The sequence below is a fragment of the Cynocephalus volans genome, chromosome 16 (assembly GCF_027409185.1).
Source record: "Cynocephalus volans isolate mCynVol1 chromosome 16, mCynVol1.pri, whole genome shotgun sequence".
In the NCBI taxonomy this organism is placed as follows: domain Eukaryota; kingdom Metazoa; phylum Chordata; class Mammalia; order Dermoptera; family Cynocephalidae; genus Cynocephalus; species Cynocephalus volans.
The window spans coordinates 18,539,998-18,558,820 of record NC_084475.1 but is presented as its reverse complement, the minus strand read 5'-3'; the positions used below and the strand labels follow the sequence as shown (position 1 = coordinate 18,558,820).

The 18,823-nt window shown below is 62.6% G+C and overlaps 2 protein-coding genes across 9 annotated transcripts in view; one reads left to right on the top strand and one right to left on the bottom strand.

Moving 5' to 3' along the window:
- Nucleotides 1-812: 812 nt before the first annotated feature.
- TMC8 (transmembrane channel like 8) lies at nt 813-8,921 on the bottom strand. The gene is made up of 15 exons (XM_063081339.1): nt 8,764-8,921; nt 8,500-8,648; nt 8,034-8,183; nt 7,712-7,794; nt 7,036-7,172; nt 6,561-6,708; nt 5,851-6,021; nt 5,400-5,539; nt 3,924-4,047; nt 3,459-3,556; nt 3,115-3,298; nt 2,885-3,015; nt 2,634-2,792; nt 2,008-2,086; nt 813-1,091 (listed from the first exon to the last, which is right to left on the bottom strand). Exons 1-15 carry the CDS (start codon nt 8,919-8,921, stop codon nt 813-815), a joined length of 2,190 nt encoding a protein of 729 aa, XP_062937409.1.
- A 2,969-nt stretch (nt 8,922-11,890) lies between these two features.
- Nucleotides 11,891-18,823, top strand: part of TMC6 (transmembrane channel like 6) — a 99,723-nt gene continuing 92,790 nt past the window's right edge. For 7 of the 8 annotated variants that reach the window (XR_010021947.1, XM_063081371.1, XM_063081370.1 and 4 more), the window contains exons 1-10: nt 12,479-12,522; nt 13,781-13,919; nt 14,006-14,151; nt 14,316-14,411; nt 14,750-14,908; nt 16,340-16,445; nt 16,602-16,698; nt 16,893-17,144; nt 17,526-17,716; nt 18,588-18,732. Coding sequence is in view for 7 of the 8 variants with exons in the window: in XM_063081371.1 (XP_062937441.1) it covers nt 13,864-13,919; nt 14,006-14,151; nt 14,316-14,411; nt 14,750-14,908; nt 16,340-16,445; nt 16,602-16,698; nt 16,893-17,144; nt 17,526-17,716; nt 18,588-18,732 (1,248 nt within the window). In the remaining variant the exon portion in view is untranslated. Of the gene's footprint in view, nt 11,938-12,478; nt 12,523-13,780; nt 13,920-14,005; nt 14,152-14,315; nt 14,412-14,749; nt 14,909-16,339; nt 16,446-16,601; nt 16,699-16,892; nt 17,145-17,525; nt 17,717-18,587; nt 18,733-18,823 lie in introns of those variants that run through there. The other variant, XM_063081369.1, reaches the window with a different exon arrangement.

The window sequence follows — 18,823 nt, the reverse complement described above, 5'->3', positions numbered from 1 at the left end:
TTCTGCAGAAGTCATGGCCATGGGCTCTGTTCTGGTTTCCTGAGGCAGCTTTGTTGATGGGGTGTCGCTGGGTTAGAAGATGGGGTGGTGAGGAGTCCTGCTGGGGAGAGGCTGACCCAACACCCTCGCATGCACTCAACTCCAGCAAGGCCCCAGTAAGGTCAGGGTTGGGAATGGTGACTCTGGAGCCTGCGTGCCTTGGCTGAAATCCCAGCTCTGCGCCTTGCTGAGTGTGTGGCCTTAACCTTTGTGAGCCTCAACTGCCTCACATGAGGGAGGAGCGAGAGGAGGTGGTGTGAGGACTGGGCAGTCAGAACACAAAGCAAGGCCACAGTGTGCATGCTCCAACTGCAGCCGGCTCCTCCTTACCTCAGGTAGAGGTCTCCAAACCACCGCCTGTGACGCTGCCATCAGCACACGATTTCTTTCACTGTTTTTGCAGGCTGGCCGGTAACAGGGATGGAACTCTGGACCTTGGTGTTATCAGCACCACACTAACCAACTGAGCTACCCGGCCAGCCCCGATCTCCGAGCACTCTCAATACACGTGTATTTATAAATTGCTCTCATGGGATACTCTACTAATATATAACAGACATTGTAAAACATTCAACAAAAAATAGAAAATTTAAAAGGATAAGATAAAAATATAGATAGAAATTCCCCTATGTTCTTTCCGGGGCTCCTAAGAGTGTGTGCCCATTTTGGGGCACCGCCGCCAGAGGCCCGGGAGCAACAGAGAGGGGCGGCTGTCACCGGGGGGGCTGCGGGTCAGGCCCTGAGGAGGCTACCGGCGGAGGCAGGGGCCGGTGCTACAGTTCCGTGCCGCTGGGGAAGCGGAATCTGCAGGCGGGGACCGGGGCACCGTGCGGTCCGGGACCCGGGGAGCGCATCCCGGGGGAATCAACGAGGGAGGGTCCCGGGCGGGGGGACCTGGGGCCCGGGGAGCCTGGGCACGGGAATCCGGGGCAGAAGGACCGCGGGCGCGAAGCTCGGGAGTGAGGGGAGTCGAGCCCCGGAGATTTGCTTGGGCCTGGCTCCGGCAGCAGCCGCGACAGGTCCTCCACCAGGTGCCACTTCTCCTGGACCTGCTGTGAGGGGAGCAAGCGGCGGGTTGAGAGCGGCGCCCCCTCCTGAGAGACGGCCACGGACACAGCAGCTGGGCGCAGCTCCGCGGTCCACGGCCGGTCCCCAGCCCGATCCCCAGCCGGTGCCCCGCCGCCTGTCTGAGACATGCCCTCAACTAGCCCGAGGCCCCGCCCCAACATCGGCCCCGCCCCTTCTCGAGACCCGCCCCCAACGCAGCCCGAGGCCCCTCCTGAGTCTCCCTCCCCTCAGGCCCCGCCCCAGCCTGTGGCTCCGCCCCCTGCCCGAGACCTGCCGCTCAGGTCCCGCCCCCACCCCGGCCACGTCCTGCCCGAGGCCCGCCCCCAACGCAGCCCGAGGCCTCATCCCTCTGGCCCCGCCACCACGCCGGGGCCACGCCCCATCACGCCCCCACCCGAGGACCTTTTCCCAGACGGAGACCACGCCCCCATCAAGCCCCTCCCCCACCCTGAGGCCACGCCTCACCAGAGACCCTCCTCTAACGCATCCCTAAGCCCCGCCCATCAGGACCCGCCCCCACCAGAGGCCCCACCTTCAGGCTGCGACCTTTCAGGTTCCAGTCCCCAGCTCAGGCCACGCCCCACCTCGCCCCCACCAGAGAACCGTTCCCAGCCCGAGGCCACGCCCACGTCGCCGTCAAGGTCCTTCCTTCCGCTCTCTCAAGCCCCTGTCCCCAAGCCTAAGGCCGTATTTTTATCCGGCCTGGAGTCTGGCTCCCGGCCTGAGGCCACACCTGAGGAACCAGGTACCCACCCTTGTCCTTATCCCCAGCGTGAGGCCACGTCCCCCAGGAGGGGAAGAAAACTACCTACTCAGGCCTGTCCCAGGCATGAGGCCACACACTCTGCAAAGGCTCTGTCCTCGGGTCGGTGTCCCCTCCCCAGCCCAGCGGACACTCACCCACACCAGCTGCTTCCGGAGCGCATGGATGGCCCTCGCATTGGCCTGGGACTGCGAGACGCACACGGTCAGGACAAGGCTTGGGGCAAACGAGGATTCGAGTCAGACACCCTGCGGGCCACCCACCGGTGCCTGCTCCTGACCTCCCACTCCAGTACATGCTTTATCTGCAGGTGGGCCCTCAGCCCCTCTCTAGCATGGCAATACCCATCATGCAGTAGCAGCGGGTTTGGAGGGTCCCCACACTCGCCAGTGGTCGTGCACTCCCCACCACATCCTGGAAGGTGGGCCCAGAAGGGGCCAGCTTTGTTTTTTTTTTAAAGATAACCAATAAGGGGACCTTAACCCTTGACTCGGTGTTGTCAGCACCACGCTCTCCCAAGTGAGCCATGGGCCAGCCCAGAAGGTGCCTGCTTTACAGGTGAGGCACCTGAGTCCCCCAGGCCAGCTGCCTTTGGGGCTCATGCCCAGTCCCCTGGTCTCCTGGTTCCCTGATGCTTGTTCTCTGGCTCCTGGATCCCATGAGACTGGCTGGGGGTGCCCAGGTCTACACCACCCCTATGGAAGAAAGGACCCCTCCCCTCCCAGGAGCCTTCTCCCTTGGCCCCTGCTGCCCTGAGAGGCACCTGAGCAGGATGAGGAGGGGGAGGCTGAAGGCGTGGGAGCCGAGGTAGTGGAGGGCACGCTGGCTGGTGGGTGGGAGCCGGAGGGCCACCAGCTCTGAAACCACCTGCCAGGGGGCCGAGTAGTTGGTGAAGAGGCCACAGTCCCAGGAGGAGTGGATGCTAGGGAGAGACGGCCAGAGGGGGCCAGGGTCAGGGCCCCAGGTGAGGAGCTGCCCCGCCAGCCTCCAGCCCCTCCCCAGACCTCCCCTCACCTGCTGACCACATAGCCCAGAGGCACCGCAGCCAGGAGCAGGCCCAGGAGGAGCACCAGTTGGAAGAAGAAGGTGGAGCTGGAGGCCCGGAAGAGCCGCCGGGACGCCCTGGAGTTACTCAGGAGGGTGTACTGGGAGAAGGAGCAATGACACAGGATTCCTCAGTGCAGAAGCTGCTGGTGCCCCCAGCCCCACCTCCTCACGCTCCCTCCCAGCCCCCGAGCCTTCACCTTCTTGATGTAGAAGGTGAGGAAAATGAAGACGCTGTTGAGCAGGGGCAGCAGGGGGCAGTAGAAGAGGCCCATCCAGGTGACCGTCTGCGCCGCCACAATGTCCAACACGTTCTTGGGCACCAGGAACTCCTCCCGGTCCAGCCAGGACCAGAACCGTCCTGAGAACCGCTCCACCAGCAGCCTGGGGGGTGGGAAAGGTGCAGACACCCGCCATGTGAAAGGGATGTGTGGACCACGTGGACATACGTGTGGACCTGGCTCACCGTTGGCCGTGGCCATGGGCCATCCCCAAACATGGCCACGTCTTCCCCATCCTCCCGTGGCATCCCCCCATGGCTCACCTCCGAGGCAGGCTAACGAGGAAGGAGGAGGCCACCGTCAGGAGGAAGTTGAAGAGGCTCAGCTTGTACAGCTCCTCCCCCACCGAGTTCTCCCAGCACTAGGGTGCAGAGGGAGGGCACTGTCATCATCCATGGCCCCACCCTTCCCTTCCCTCACACACCCATGGTGGGGGGGGTCTCTGTGGTCTGGAAACCTTGCCTGGAGTCTAATAGGATTGCTAAGTTGAAACCTGGGCCTCGAGGATAAGATTAGAGAACCCCACAGACAGAGCTGCCATGCTGCACAATGGTACAGGGCGCCCCCTGGAGGTGTGCTGCTGTATGGGCAGCTCTGCTCCCAGCTTCTCACAAAGGTGAGAAGGGGACAAGGAGACCAAAGGGGCAGGGCCAGGACTCTGTGTGGTTCAAGGTGGGGCTTTGCAGAGACGGAAAAGAGGGACAGGCCCTGGCTGGGCTGCTAGCCACCTGGTAGTCACATGCGTTGTAGCCGTGGGACTCACAGCTGGTCTTGTTTCTGCCGATGCACAGCATGGTCTGACCCAGTGAGAAGGAGTACATCCCCAGGCTGGTCAGCTTCAGCACCACGCACCTGGGAGGTGGGGACTGTGTCAGCGGGAGGGCCCAGGTACGGGGGCACCGGCCTCTGCCCAGGTTACAGGTGTGGCTGATGTCTGAGTGAGATCATGTGTCCTGGGCCTAGCCCCCTCTAGAGCCAGAGCCCAGCCTCCTTCCAACCTGCACGGTCTGTGGCAACGTTTCCCAAAGTGTGTTCCCAGAATATGAGTCTCCAGATGGTTCGTGGGAAAAGGGCGCACACAGTCCAGCCATCATCCCCCACACCCAGCTCGGAGGTTCACATATGACAAGCCCTGCGGTAGAGAAACCCGTGGACCTTTCGGGATCCTAACCGCAGGTGAGATCTTCCTTCTTTCTACCGCCTGTTAGCGCCCTAGCCCGCTCACAGTCTCTCGTGCGTCGGAGACGTGTGCCATGTATACTTGCTGAACGACACAACCGGACCGTGGGCGCTATGGCCTAGACTGAACCATCACGTGGTTACCTGTGAAGGTGGACATTCCTCATGCTGATGTGTGGCTAGGGACTGGCGGGGAACAGTGGCTCCCCTGTTGAGGGATGCTAGGAGGCAGAGTCGGGTGGGGCCTATTTTTAAATTTTCCATCCTTTTGAGCATTTTGAATTTTTTACCATGTGTTATAACCTATTCAGAAAATAAAGTTTCACAGCAAACCAAACACCGTAGTGTTGGAAGAAGCAGAAGGAAAAGCAGGTAGGGCCGTGGGGGGTGAGGGTGGCAGGAGGAGAGAGAAGCCATCTGGAGCTCAGTGGGGTGGTAGACAAGGATTTTGAGGGGGGGATGTTTGGAGAGGGGTAGGGGTCAGGAGAGAATCTAAGTGCTGAGACAGGAAACGGTAGAGCCTAGGAGTGCAGGATGGCTCGTGTTTGAACCTTCACCCAGCAGGCATCATGAACTTGGTTGGGGCCCTTCACCCCTGTGAACCTCAGTTTCCTCCTCTGTCAGATGGGGATGAGGATGGTCCAGACTTTACAGATCACATGAGGGTTGTCAAGGTAAGGGGTGTACAAACCTCAGGGCATGTGGGAGCTGTGCGTGTCCTGTGTTGGTGGTTTTCCTAAGTGTGCAAAGCTGGTTCCCAATGCCCCCTGGCAAAACAGTCACTAGCCCCTCTGCATGGCTGGTGCTTGGTCCAGACTGGTGGCTTACTTTGGAGGTAGGGGACTGGAAAACCTCAGACCAATGCCCCATGTTCTGGAAGCACCTGCCTGCCTTCCCTTTGGTGCAGTAGTGAAGAGGGGAGCCTCCCAGCTTGGGACCATGCGACAACAAAGATGGAGCAGCGGGAGGCACACTCTGCACACGTTCCTCTTTGTCCCCCCCCTACTCCCAAGAGTGGCGCTCACCAGATAAGGGTGAGGTTGACCTCAGTGTTGGGAGGAAAGTTCTCCAGCTGGACCAGGAATGCAAACAGCAGGGCTCCCAGGAAGTTGACCAGGGCGATGACCCCTGGAGGCAGGTACTGGAGCAGTACAAACAGGGACTCCTGCAGGGATAAGCAGGTCAGGGGAGCCCACAGGCTGGAGGGAGGGCCCCTGCTGGTTCCCCCACCCCGCAAGGCTCCCTAAAGTATAACTCTGTGCAGGCCCAGGACCTGGAAACCCACACATTATTCCTAGTGGCAGCGTGGCAATCAGAAGGGATTTGTGCAGTTAGAGCCAGTCTGACCTGTCCGCGACCTTGTGGTTATGGCCACTTTAACCTCTCTGAGCCTCAGTTTCTTCATCTGCAAAGTGGGATCATCCCATCTCCTCCCACCGTCCTGGCCAGGATTAAATTAATACAATCGCCTGGCACCTCCTTATTGTCCTGCGAGTACTTGGTGGCCCAGAAGATGGCGCTGATGGCCCCGACCACCAGGACCCCAATGAGGATGTTGACCCGCAGGTAGGTGAGCAGGTGGCAGGCCTTCTGGGCCCGGGACTGCTGCTGTGCCAGCTGCAAGCGGCGTCCCTCCTCCAGCTCCACCTGCCCGGAGGGTAGGGGCAGAGTTAGGGTTAGGGCTGGCCCGCGCTGGGTGGGCATGGAAGGGGAAGGGGGCTGTGAAACACTGTCACACTCAGCCATTCACACTCACATGGTAACAACCACCCACCCACTCACACACAGACACACGTTCACGTGTTCTTACACTCGCACACAGTCCCATGTGCTTTCACACTTGCTCACACTCACAGACACTGATCCACACATTCTTATGCACACTCACCATCACTCACTTGTTCACACGCACACTTGCACACCACTCGGCCATGCACACACACTCATACACACAGTCACGACACTCTCACAGTCACACATTCACACGCACACTTGCACACCGCTCAGTCATGCACACACACTTATACAAACGGTCACGACGCTCTCACAGTCACGCGTTCACACGCACACTTGCACACCGCTCAGCCAGGTGCACACACACTCATACACACAGTCATGACAATCTCACAGTCACACGTTCACATGCACACTTGCACGCTCTCACAGTCACACTCACTCGCACACACCTTGAACTCGTTGCTGATCTCATGCTTCTTGATGATGGCCGCTTCCTGCACATGGATGCAGAAGTCCCAGGAGGAGAAGACCTTGGAGCTGAGGGGCACCCCGTAGTCTTGGCCCAGGAATGGCTTCCGTGGCAGCCCCTTCATCATCCTGCGGGGGAGGCAGGAGCCAGGGGCTGCTGGGGGAGGGGCACCACTGCTCTCCAGCCTTGGCCTCAGCTTGGCTCTGGGTCTGGGGTGGGAAGTCCCGAGCAGCCCCCGGTGCAGGCCTTGGTGAGTGGGGGGTGGGGATACAGGGGCGGTGGCCCTGCTCCTGTGGTCTGCAGCAGGGACACATAAACTCAGGCTGAAGAACCATTGATGAGCCTTACCAAACAGTGGCCAGGGCCTTCCTGCCAACTTGGGGTGTACCCTGCCAAGGGAGGGGTGATCAGGGAAGACCCTCCCGAAGGGGTGAAGGAACGGGCCCCGCTCTCACCGCCGCAGAGTCCCACAGAAGCAGAGGAGCAGGCAGGCCAGCGGGCTAAGGAGGTAGGCCAGGCGGATGCTGTATGCTGAGCTGCTCTCCGGCCCTGCCCGGTATGTGCCATAGAAGAGGTAGGTGTTGTTGAAGGCCTGAGGACATTGATGAAGGCGACTGAGCACGAGTTGAGTGCCAGGCTCTGTTCTAGTGCTTTCCGTGTATTAACTCCCTAGCCTCTCAAAATAACCCCACCAGGTAGGGGGTGTCCCTATTTTACAGAGGCTCAGAGAGGTTAGGCAACTTGCCCAAGGTCACACAGTTTTAAGGAAGAGAGCCAGGACTCAAACCCAGGAGCCTGCACTGGTAACCACACAATGGCTTCCAGAAATGGGGCTGTGTGGGGTGTGTTTATCCCAGAGGCCTGGACACTTTTACCCTCTTGTTCCATGCACCCCCACCCCAGCTGGGCTTTGAGGGGCCATGGGCACATGTCCATGCGCCTGTGTTGTACACAGTGGCCTCAGCCTCTCTCTGACCCCATCATTGGTCCTACCAGACTGTCTGTGTAAGACCATCCCCCATAAGCCAAAATGTCCTTGGAGGGGTGGGGGTCTTCTTAGACTTGAGTCTGAAGCCAGTTCCCTGGGTCTCCCAGTCCCCCTGGACCATGACCAGGACAGACCCCACTCACCTTGCCAGTTAAAACATTCCAAAGCTGATTATGGAACTTTGGAACGCCAGTCTGGGGCTGGTGGCCACCAGGGCACTGGAGGGCTGTTGAGGAAGGAGAGGGGGCCAATAGGGAGGGATCCCCAAGGCATAGGTGAGGCTCTGCCCTTCCCCCTCCATAACCCCCCACCCCGGGGAGGCCTGAGCAGGGCACTAGGGAGGTGTCAGGAGGTGTGCCACGTCCCAGTGCTGGGCACAGCAGGAGCATGCTCAGGGTGGGGCACAGACCCAGCCCCTGACGGTGCCCCTAACGGAACTAGTCCCTCCTTGGGCCAGGCACTCACTCAAGTTAAGGGCGGGGCCTGGGTCGGGGGGGCGGAGCCAGGCCAGGGGCAGCAGCACCAAGCTGGTGGTCAGCAGCAGAGTCAGCAGGTTGAGTAGCAGCAGGAAGCGAAGGAAGGTGAAGTAGGACTGGATTCCTGTGCCGAAGAGGCCTGTGGGTGACAGAGGCAGAGCCAGGGGCCCAGGCTAGAATCGAGGCTGAGCAACCCAGAAGGGCAGGGGGTCCAGCCTCAGGGGGACCTGCCTGAGCCTGGTTTAAGGGCAGTACCTCTGACAGCCCCCAGGGGAACTGTCGTCCCTGGAGGTTTGCATCTGGCTCTTGGGGCACAGGGGGTAGAGCGAGGGGGGAGGGGCTGATTGGTGGGGGTGCACCTGGGCAATGGCAGGGGGATAGTGTCCTCCTCCCTTTTCCAAACTGGACATGGAGACTCCAGAGAGAGGAGGTGGGGGTTGACGTGCGGGTCCTACCCCCTATTTCGTAGAGAGCCCCCTCCCAGAGCCCAAAGCCCCGGGCCAGCCGCTGCGCCGCCTCCCCCAGACGTCGGCCTGCCATCTGCCGCCTGCGCTGCCACCGCTGCCAGCACGAGGTCTTCACCCCCTTGGGCTCCCGCAGCTGCCTGGGATAGGGGTGGTGATGGGGTGCCTCTGAGTCACCCACGCTGTCCACCCCCTCGCCCATCCGACAGGTGCCTCCTCGCAGCCTCCCCGGCCCCCACCGCCCCGCGCACCCACCGGATGAAGCGCTTGTCCACCATGGCGTAGGGCAGGGCCCGCAGCGGCTCCCGGGACGAGCGCAGCCGGTCCATCTCCTGCTCCCACAGCTCGCCCGCTGGCTCCAGACCCAGCTCCCCGGGGGCCTGCCCGGACTGCACTGACCACTGGCGCAGCATCTTGGTAGACGGGGTTGAGGTTGGGGGCCCCGGGCTGCGCCCCCACTCCCAGGAGGGAGATGGGGCTCCAAGGGAGTGAGCACCAAGGTCCTGGCCCTGCCCGGAAATGAGGAGGGAGGGTCCTGCTGGGGGCGGGATCTGGGCTCAGTCCCCTCTACCTCTCGAAGCCACACGTGTCCAGGGGCCTCAGTCCCCACATCTGTCAAATGGGGTGAAAGGCCCAAAGGGCCTGGAAAGATGGAACCATCACAGACAAAGTCAAGCCTTGCTCAGCCCCCCCTCACCTGCTACCTGTGGCCAGTGGCCTTCCGGGTCACCCTTTGCAGAGAGGATTCCTGCTCTTCAGGTGCCAAGTCACGCTTTGGGAAGACGCCCCTTTCCTAAAGCCCGACACTTCCTGGGATCTGGCATCCTGCAGCTCACAGGCTCTGGACGTGCCAGGACCCCCTCTGTCTTCCCCCTTGTGGTCCAGCCCCCAGGGTCTGCCCGGGTCCCCCCATGGGCCCCAGATGAGCAGGTGCGGCTTCAGCCCCAGCCGTGGGAAGATGACCTTGCCCTTGCAGTGGCTCCAGCACTCCCCTTCCCCCATCCTCCATCCCCTTTCACCCCCTGACCCTCCGCCTCCCCCCACTCTGCCTCTGGCTCACCCGAGGACCAAGGGACCAAGTCCCGGGAGCAGCCCGCTCCTCGCACCGGCTCCCGTCACGCCAGGCGGGGCTGCGAGGTGGCCAGGGGAGGGGTCACATGACAGGAACCCCGCTCCCCAGCCGTCTCCTCCCTGCACGGCCTCCCTCCCTCCTCCGCTCCCCGCAGTTTCCTCTGCTCTGAGCAGGCCGAGCCGGCACTTCCTCCGGGCCCGCGCGCAGGGGCGCAGGTGAGAGGCGCGGCCGCGGGGGTCGAGCCCGGTGCGCGCTGGCCGGGCGTCCTGCCCGTCCCCGCCCCGCCGGCGTCGGAGCCCGGAGGGTCCGCTCGGCCCGGGCTGCAGCCTCGCCGGCCCCCGGGGCTGCTCCGTGGCGGTTCCGAGCCCCGAGCCCCGAGTGGGGGCTGCACCCGCGCGCTCTTCCTGCCCAGGGAGCCGGGGTTGACCCGGGGGCCCGACCCGGACGGGGCTGCGGGCGGCGGGGTGCTGGGGCCGGGCTCCTTATCTGCCCTCGCAGGTCGCTCTGGAGGGCGCGATAGTGACTTGGGGGTGGCACCGCCGCACCGGGCTGCTGGGTTTCCAGAAGTCCTTTATGCTATTTCTGAACTTCCCGCCTCTCTCACTGGCACCACCCTTATGCCAAGGCCGAGGCCTGGCGCCTGGGCAAAAGTAAGTGCGCAGGAATCCGCTCCACTCACACCCCTCCCAGGCTAGACGTTTAAGAGTCACTTCGGCTAATTCCTTGTCCAGGGATCCTCTGGGACGCCCTGCAGCCCTGATCTTTCCACCTGCTGCCTGTCCACCTCCTTTAGGGCCGGGTCATCCCTGGTCTGAATGCTCCGTGGCTTTCTGCCTCCCTGCCTACCTCCTTCTTGGTTTCCAGAGCCCCTCCTCTGCACCAGGCCCCAAGCTGGGTGCTGGCGCTGGGTGCACAGTGGCCTGGGGAGTGGGGGGGACAGAGCCACTAGAAGGGGCAAGTACTCCAACAGGGTTCAACCCAGGAAGGCTCCCCAGAGGAGGTGGCTTCAAGTTGGACCTGGGGTCATGCAAGCTCAGTGTGGGTATTCAGGGAAGGGAGAGTCAGGGGCTGGGCAGGGCTGGGCCTCCATGCCAAGGTGCCACCTGCCAAGAAGTTAACCTACTTGACCACACTGACCCCTCCCTCTTTGTCCAACTGTGTCCCTGGATCCCTTTCCCAGCTGCATTCCTGCATCCTTACTTTTGCCATGCTGTTGTCCCCTCCAGGAGGGCCTTCTTCCTTTCTGCCTTTTCCATCCGCTCACCTTGTCAGTCTCATGGCTTCTCTCCACCAGGAATGCCCCCTCCCCCTCCAAATGGGCTTGGGGGCTTTCTCAAAGTCAGGTTCCTCCATAGAGCTCCCAGGTGGACCACAGCTCAAACGCTGGCTGGTGGCATCCTGGAGGCTGAGTAACCTCTCTCAGCCTCAGTTTCCTCGACTGTGAAGTGGGAACATTAGTGTCTACCTTCCTGGCTTGTGGGGAGGAACTGAAGAAAAGCCATGGGCACAGCACTTGAGGCGGGGGGAGTATTCACCAAGTGTCAGTTTGCCCTTTTTGCCCCTCTACCCCACCTGGCACACAGGACGTGCACCAGAACTCTTGCTAGGCAAACAACAGAAACCACGCCCAGAGCGGGAGGGGGTGGATAATCCCCGGCCCAGAGCAGGGTGGGGGAGCAGGGTGGGGGAGACTGTCTGCACAGGAAGCTTGTGGAGCAGGAAGGGGTCACCCAATCTGCTGTCAAAAGGCCCTGTACTGGTGGGGCCTTGCAGCATTCTTTTATTTTGATAAATCCCTAACCATAGGAAGTGGGTTGGTCTGGAATTAACTGTCCCCTTTTGAAGCCTAGGGAAACTGAGGGCTGGCCGGTTTCTCAGTTGGTTAGAGCTTGGTGTTATGTAACACCAAGGTCAAGGGTTCAGACCCCTGTACTGGCCAGCTGCCAAAAAAGAAACAAAACAAAACAAAACAAAAAACAGAAACTTGGGGAAACTGAGTCCCACAAAAATCGGGGACTTCAACCAGAGGATGGAATGCGTCCAAACACTGGGTCGTCCTCGCCCTGTTCAGACCTCAGGAGTGTGAGGAGGGGTCGGAAGTTGGCAGGGACAGGGCACAGTTGCCGCCGGTCGCCCGGGGCAGGGGCGGGCGTGCTGCGGGCAGTAGCCAGGTCAAGTGACAGTCGCGGCCCGCGCCACGTGGGTCGGGCCGTGCAGCTCCCTGTGGCCCCGCCAGGCCTGTGACGGTCACAGGTCGTCCCCTGGGGCCCTGTGTCATTCCCTCCCAGTGACCCCGCGGTCCCTCCCTCAGGTGGTGAGGCCGAGACCGCAGTTCCCAGTGGCCCCTGCGGGGACAGGTGAGCGCTCCCCGGTGCCTCCAGGTGAGCGGCCGGGATCCCCGTGCGGGTCCTGCGGGTCGCAGCGCGGGGCCTGGGGGCGTCTCCCCGGTCCTGCCAGCCCCCGCCTGTTCTCCCCCGCGGCGGGCCGCTCCAGTCCCTCTGAACTCCTGGGGACCCTGGGGCCACCAGCCGCTGAGTTCCCTCCCGGATCTCCCGGAGTTTGACTCTCCGACTGGGACCACAGCTGGGAGCGCGAGCGGCGCCCCCAGCCCGCTCCATCTGGCCGCGGCCCGGGGCAGGCAGGGGCGGGGAGGCCGGTACCACTGGCCGCCAGGGGCGGGGGGAGTGGGCAGCTGGCAGGGCGGGGGGCGGGGGGCCCCGGGGTCGCTTCCGCCCCCGGGCTCCGAGGCTGGGTTGCGGCTCTTCCTGGGTAGCAGCTGCTCCCGGAGGACTCGCTGCGGGCCGGGGTGGGGGTCGTGGAAGTGGGCCCACCGCCCCTCCCCACCTGGCTCAGGGCTCAGCAATGGTGCGCCCCGGAAACTCTGCGTCCTGCCCGGGCTGGGGGCGGGGCGCTGGGCGCCGGCTGCAGCCACGCGTGCCCAGGTGAGTTCCCGCTGCCCGCGGGCGGGACTGGACGGGGGCATATCCTCAGCGCCACCGCTGGCTACTTTTCCCCTTTTGCCTTTGAGCCTGAGTCCGGGGGAGGCACCTCTGACCCAGCTCTCTGCTGGTTTCTCCACATCGTGCTCCTGCCGGAGGGAGGGGGAGGTCTTGGATTGTGGGGCCTGGGCTCAGAGACTGGGCACCCTGGACACTAAGCCAGGGCACTCTCTAGACAAGGGCCCTGCAGCTCGGCAGGGACCCACTCTGGCTGGGTGCCCGGGCCTCTCCCGCCCAAGGAAGCGCCCTTGAACTGAGCCAGATTCCTTGAGTCCTGAGTTTCCTGAGGCTGAGGGTAGGGAGGGTGGGGGACAGGGCTGGGTCACAGTCATGCTGGGGCAGAGTCCCGACGTAGTCAGCTCTGTAGTTAGCTCTGTAGTTGGGAGCTTGTTAACCCCACCCCTCTCCCATAGGGTGAATAGAACACAGGCCAGAGCCTCAGACAAGGCTGCTCTGGTTCCAATTGTGCCAGCTGACTGCGGAGCCAGGACAAAGGGGGCCTGTTTAAGGCCCGGCCCCCTCCCTGCAGCCAGCCGCCCTGGGTGGTAGAATGTGGGGGAGTAAGTCTCCTGAGAACGTGAGGACCTTGCAACCCCCAGCAGGAGTGTCATGTGTGTGTGTGTGTGTGTGTGTGTGTGTGTGTGTAAATCTCCTGAGAACGTGAGGACCTTGTCGTGTGTGTGTGTGTGTGTGTGTGTGTGTGTGTGTGCGCGCACAGTGCCCGACCTGTCTGCTGCTTCCTTGCAGGCAGGCAGGAGTTCCTGGTAGAGGAAGTGCTCTGGGGTTACTGGGCGGGCACAGAGGAGGCCTCTGAGCTACCCTGACCTTTCTGTCCAAGACAGAGGTATCTCTGGGTCAGAATAGAACCCTGGGAATGGAGGCCTGAAGGGGCTGTGTCCGCAGGCACCCCACCCCTTCCCCAGGGACTGGCGACATCTACGAAACATGGGGAACTGCAGACCCCACATCCTTCCTCTCTCCCTTCCTGCTTGGGCAGTGGAAGGGGCTCCTCCCCACCCAGTCCCTTCTGGCTTGAGGCTTATTTGGGGCCATTCACCTGACCACATGCTTGGCTGTGGATGTAGGCTCAGCAGGCCTGGGCTGTGAGCGACCCCTCCCACAGTCCCCAAGGGAATGGGCAGTTTGGTTGTACGCCAGGCATTGAGGGCCAACTTTGGTCCAACTCTTCCTGTCTCCCCAGATGGGCCACAGGAGGCTTGGGAGGCGGCGTCTGAGCTCTGAGCTGCTCTAGGTTTGCATACTGGCTGGGCGTGGGCTGCAGACATGGCTCAGCCACTGGCCTTCGTTCTTGATGTCCCTGAGACCCCAGGGGACCAGGGGTAAGTGCTCTGGGGCTGGCGGGCTGGGACTTATCACCCGAGGGAGAGGGCTGGAGCCTGATTCCCGCCCCCACCTCTCACTGCAGCAGCTGGGAGTCCAGCTCCCAGGATGATGAGAGCGAGGTGCACCGCTCCTTCTGCCAGCTCATCCAGGAGCAGAGCCAGTGGGCAGCTGAGGAGGGGCTGGAGCTGCAGCAGAGGGAGCCAGCGCCTGGAGCTTGGGGGGCCCCAGGTGAGCCCAGCCTGCATGCTGGATGGTGTGGATAGAGGCTGTGCTTGCCAACCTCTCTGGTTGTCCCTCCTAGCTGTCTGTACGCCAGGGGTGGGGCGGGGTGGGAGAGATTGCTGGCCAATGGCATTTCCAGGACCTGCAGCCAAGTATTTATTGCTTCATAGATGGTAGCCACCAGGCCCTCTTGGGGCCCGAGGTTGCTCCGGCCCACAGCACAGCCACGCTACGCATCCTGGCCAGCATGCCCAGTCGTACCATTGGTGAGTTGGGACCCTCCGCCCTCGGCTTCTGCATTGACCCCAGCCCCTGGGCTGGGTCAGGATTTTGTCTGGGCATCTGTGCACCTCAGCTTCTGGCCCACCCATCTGCTCCCCAGAGGCCCAGCACAGCCCCACTCAGCCTTCGCTGGGTTCTAAAAATGACAGAGTCGTCATAGGGGTAAAAATAGGCTCTTGGGAACCCAGTGGTATCCGTGATCTCTGAAAAAGGGATTTTCCTGGGCCATGGGAAGGGGTGAGGGATGGGAGGCACGGTGCCAAGAACCATCTGGAGGGCGGGAGGCCCTGCCTGGCCCTGCCCTGCCCAGCTGCTTTCGTAGGCCGCAGCCGGGGTGCCGTCATCTCCCAGTACTACAACCGCACCGTGCGGCTGCGGCGCCGGAGCAGCCGGCCGCTGCTCGGGGAGGTGTCACGCTCAGCCAGGCCTAGCCTCCGCCTGTACGACCTGGAGCTGGACCCTGCAGCTGGCGAGGAAGAGGGTGAGTGTGTGGGGCTGGAGCCTCGGTGGCGGACACCGTCCTGGGGAGGTGGGGAGGAGGTCAGGCTGGCCTGGGCATGGCTAGGGTGTGGCAGTCAGGAAACCCCTCCCCCAGCTGCGAGGGCCCTCTGGAGGGACCTATGGGGCAGGGCAGTGGAGGTCTTTCAGGCTGTAAAGGGCTTGCCCCCCCCCCCCCCCCCCCCCCGCAGGCAGGTGCTCAGTAATGTCTGTCATGTGCACTCCACAAGCACCTGTCGAGCTCCTGCAGCGTTGCAGACACTGGGCTAGGCTGTGGGGGTGTGACGGGGTAAACAACCATTCCATCTGTCACGCAGCTTCCCGTCTGCCCCGGGGAACAAACAAGAACCAGATAAATGGATGAGCTGTTGATTAAAGCTCAAGAAAGGACAGCCGAGGAAAGATGCACTGCAGGAGAGCATTCTGGGAACCTGCCTAGCCTAGAGGGATCCAGGGAGGCTTCCTGGAGTAGGTGGCACTAGAGCAGAGGGGGCACGTGCAAAGGCCCTGAGGTGGGAGTGTGCCTGGCTTGTCGGAGCGGCTCAGAGGCCAGTGTGGGGGCGCTGGGGAACAGCGGAGAGCCGGAGGAGGAGGAGCAGGGACCAGTCTCGCAGCCTGCTCTTCAGCCAGGTGATCCCTGGCATTCAGACGCTGAGAAGCTCAGGGACAGTCCCTGGCCCGTCCCTCCTGCCTGGTTCCTGGCTCTGGGGTCTGAGCAGACGTTCCCATGTCATGGTTTACTCTGTGACCGGATCAGATTTCAGCTCTCCCAGTGTCATTTCTTATCTGTAAAGCTGGGCTTAGAGTAGCAGCCACCTCCAGGCTGGTGTGACAATTAAAGGAGGTGGTAGCCCGCCCCTCAAGGCCCAAAGTGTGCAACGCCGGTCATGAGGGGCAGCGCTGACCGCCCCCACTGGCTGGTCACGCATAGGCCTTGCCAGGAGGGAGGATTCCTCTGGGTCCCGGAATGCTGGACGCTGAGCTCCCTGGTGCCCTGCTCAGGCCTCCAGAGAGACGGGTGTGGATAGGTGCCCAACATGGAGGGTGGTGAGCACCCCGGGTGGCCCTGCCATCCTCCACTCACCCCACGAGGGCCAAGCATAGCCGGGCAGTGGTGGGGTTGGGCGGGGCCATGGAGAAAGTAGTGGGGGTCTTGATGGAGAGGTGGAGGTAGGCAAGTGAGGGTGGCCAGTGGGGACACTGGGGATCCAGGAGGCAGGGCCAGAGTGGTCTTGCTTGCTGGCCTGGGTCTAGCTCCGACTGTATGGGCAGAGAGGAGCCAGACTCTGGGCAGCAGGGTGGACATCCTTGTGTCAGGATGGCACCCCAGGGAGCAGACAGGCCAGCACAGGGCCCCGGCCACAGGCAGGAGGGAGGGAGCTTTGGGAATCGACATTTTGCTTCCTCCCCGCAGAGAAGCTGAACCTCCTGGTGAAGGAGCTTAAGGGCCTGTCAGTGGCCCAGCGGGACCACATGCTCCGGGGGATGCCCGTGAACCTGGCGGAGAAGCGTTGCCTACGGTTAGTACCCACTGGCCACACTGTGGCCCCGAGACCTGCTTCCTCGGCTGGGCTGGGTGGTCGGGGAGAAAGGTCCTCAGCCTGCAGGCGAGCGGTGCCCAGGAGGGAGTCAGACTCCTCCTTGGTCCAGGCACCGATGGCTGCCTCTGTCCCCAGGGACAAGAGCCAGACCCCAAGGGGGAAGCAGAGGGGCCAGCAGCACCGTGGTGGGGTGTGCTCCTGCTGCAGCAGGCTCGGATACGCCTGCGTTCTGGTAGGAGACACCTGTCTGTGGCGGGTCCAGGGTGGCTGGCGGGGCTGGGGCAGCCACCCTCTCCTGCAGCCCCCAGCCTCACTCTGGGGCCACGCACACCCCATCCTGTGGTCCCGGCCCTCCCCTCTGCCGGGTGCCCGGGCCTTGGGGTAGGGCCGGCCTTGCTCAGGGCCTTCCTGCCGCTGTCCCCACAGGCCTCGCACAGCCTGGGGCTCGCGCTGCTCTCGGGCCTGCACGCCCTGGCGCCGTGGCGCTTCGCGCTGAAGCAGATCGGAGGCCAGTTCGGCTCCAGTGTGCTCTCCTACTTCCTCTTCCTCAAGACGCTGCTGGTCTTCAACGCGCTCCTGCTGCTGCTGCTCCTGGCCTTCATCGTGGGCCCGCAGGCCGCCTTCCCGCAGGGCCCGGTCCCCACCGCCTTCACAGGGCTGGAGCTCCTCACAGGCGGGGTGAGGGGGCCACACGGCGGGGCGGGGACATCCGGCGGGACAGGGACACCCGTCTTCTGCTCCTGCCTTGGCACTGTCGCCTCTCTTGTCATGGCTTCCCCCAGGTCCCCCTGCCCCGTGCTGTGACCCCATGGGGCTGCAGACTCAGGTGCTCCCGATACCCGTCGTGTCTGGTCTCAGTGGGGCCTGGGAAGCCCCAGGATGGCCATCACCCCGTGCTCATCTCTGTGTTTGCCTCGTTGCCCACATCCTGGCTGTCCCCTGCCCTGCCCCTCTTGCCTGCCCCCAGGGCTTCCTCTCTCTGCCTCTCTGAGCCCCGAGGGTGGGCCAGGGGTGGGCATTGGGGAGGGTGCCTGACTCGGCCGGGCCTCCTCCCTGCAGGGTGGCTTTGCCCACACCATCATGTACTATGGCTACTACAGTAATGCCACGCTGAACCAGCCGTGTGCCCCACTGCCCGATGGCAGCCAGTGTACCCCCAGGGCGGGCAGCCTGCCCTACAACATGCCCCTGGCCTACCTGTTCACTGTGGGGGCAGCTGCCTTCATCACCTGCATCACCCTGGTGTACAGGTAAAGGCCTCTATGGAATGCCTCTGGCCCTGAGCACTGTCCTTCCATAGGCCACTGACCCTTCCTTCTTCCACCCCCACCCACCTATCCATGCATCCATCCCTCCACTCACCCACCTACCCATTCACCCATCCACCCCCCACCCATCCGTCTATCTGTCCATCCATCCACCTGCCCGTCCATCCATTGATCCTTCCTTCCACCCATTCATCCACTACCCCCCGTTGTCTCATCCGTCCACCCATTCATCCATTCATTGATCCTTCTTTCCTTCCATCCTCTGTCCCACCCCCTAGGCCCCCCCCCACCCCTCTATTCATCTGTATATATGTCCATCTATCCATGCGTCCGTCCCTCCATGCCACAAACATTCGATGTGCTCAGCTCAGGGCAGGAGAGTCAGTGACACAATGTCTGTCTCTGGGAGAAAACAGATCAGTAAATGAGCTGGAATAATCCAGGAGCCCTAGAGGTGTTTGCCTAGGTGTTAGGGGAGCATCGGGGAAGGGTCAGGCTTGCTTCTCAGGAGAGGTGGCACTTGCCCTAGAGTGGGCAGGAAGGAAGCAGAGACAGGCCAGGTGAGTCTGGCATCTTCTGTACCGTGTCTCGGTGGGAGGCCACTGCCAGTCAGTGGTGCATGAAGCCCCGACCCCTCTTCTAGGCACTTGCGGCTGATGGGCATTGTCTTGTAGAGGGCTGGTCTAGAGTGGACAGTGGTCCACACCTGGAGGCCGGGGGCGCTGGGCCAGCGGTGGGGCAGGAGGATTGCGGGGGCCGGTGCAGTGCTGGGAGGGCTCCTCTGAGCAGGTGGTGGGTGTCCTCTGTGCCCCTCACCCTTGTTCAACCTCCACCTGTGTCTGCTTCTCTGTAGCATGTCCCACTCCTTCGGGGAGAGCTACCGGGTGGGCAGCACCTCTGGTGTCCATGCCATCACTGCCTTCTGCTCCTGGGACTACAAGGTGACTCAGAAATGGGCCTCCCGCCTCCAGCATGACAACATCCGCACGCGGCTAAAGGTGAGCCAGGGAGACTGGAGCCACCTGCCCCTGGCCGTGGCCCTAGGACCCCAAGCCACCTGCCAGCTTCCTGAACATGCAGTCTAGGTCC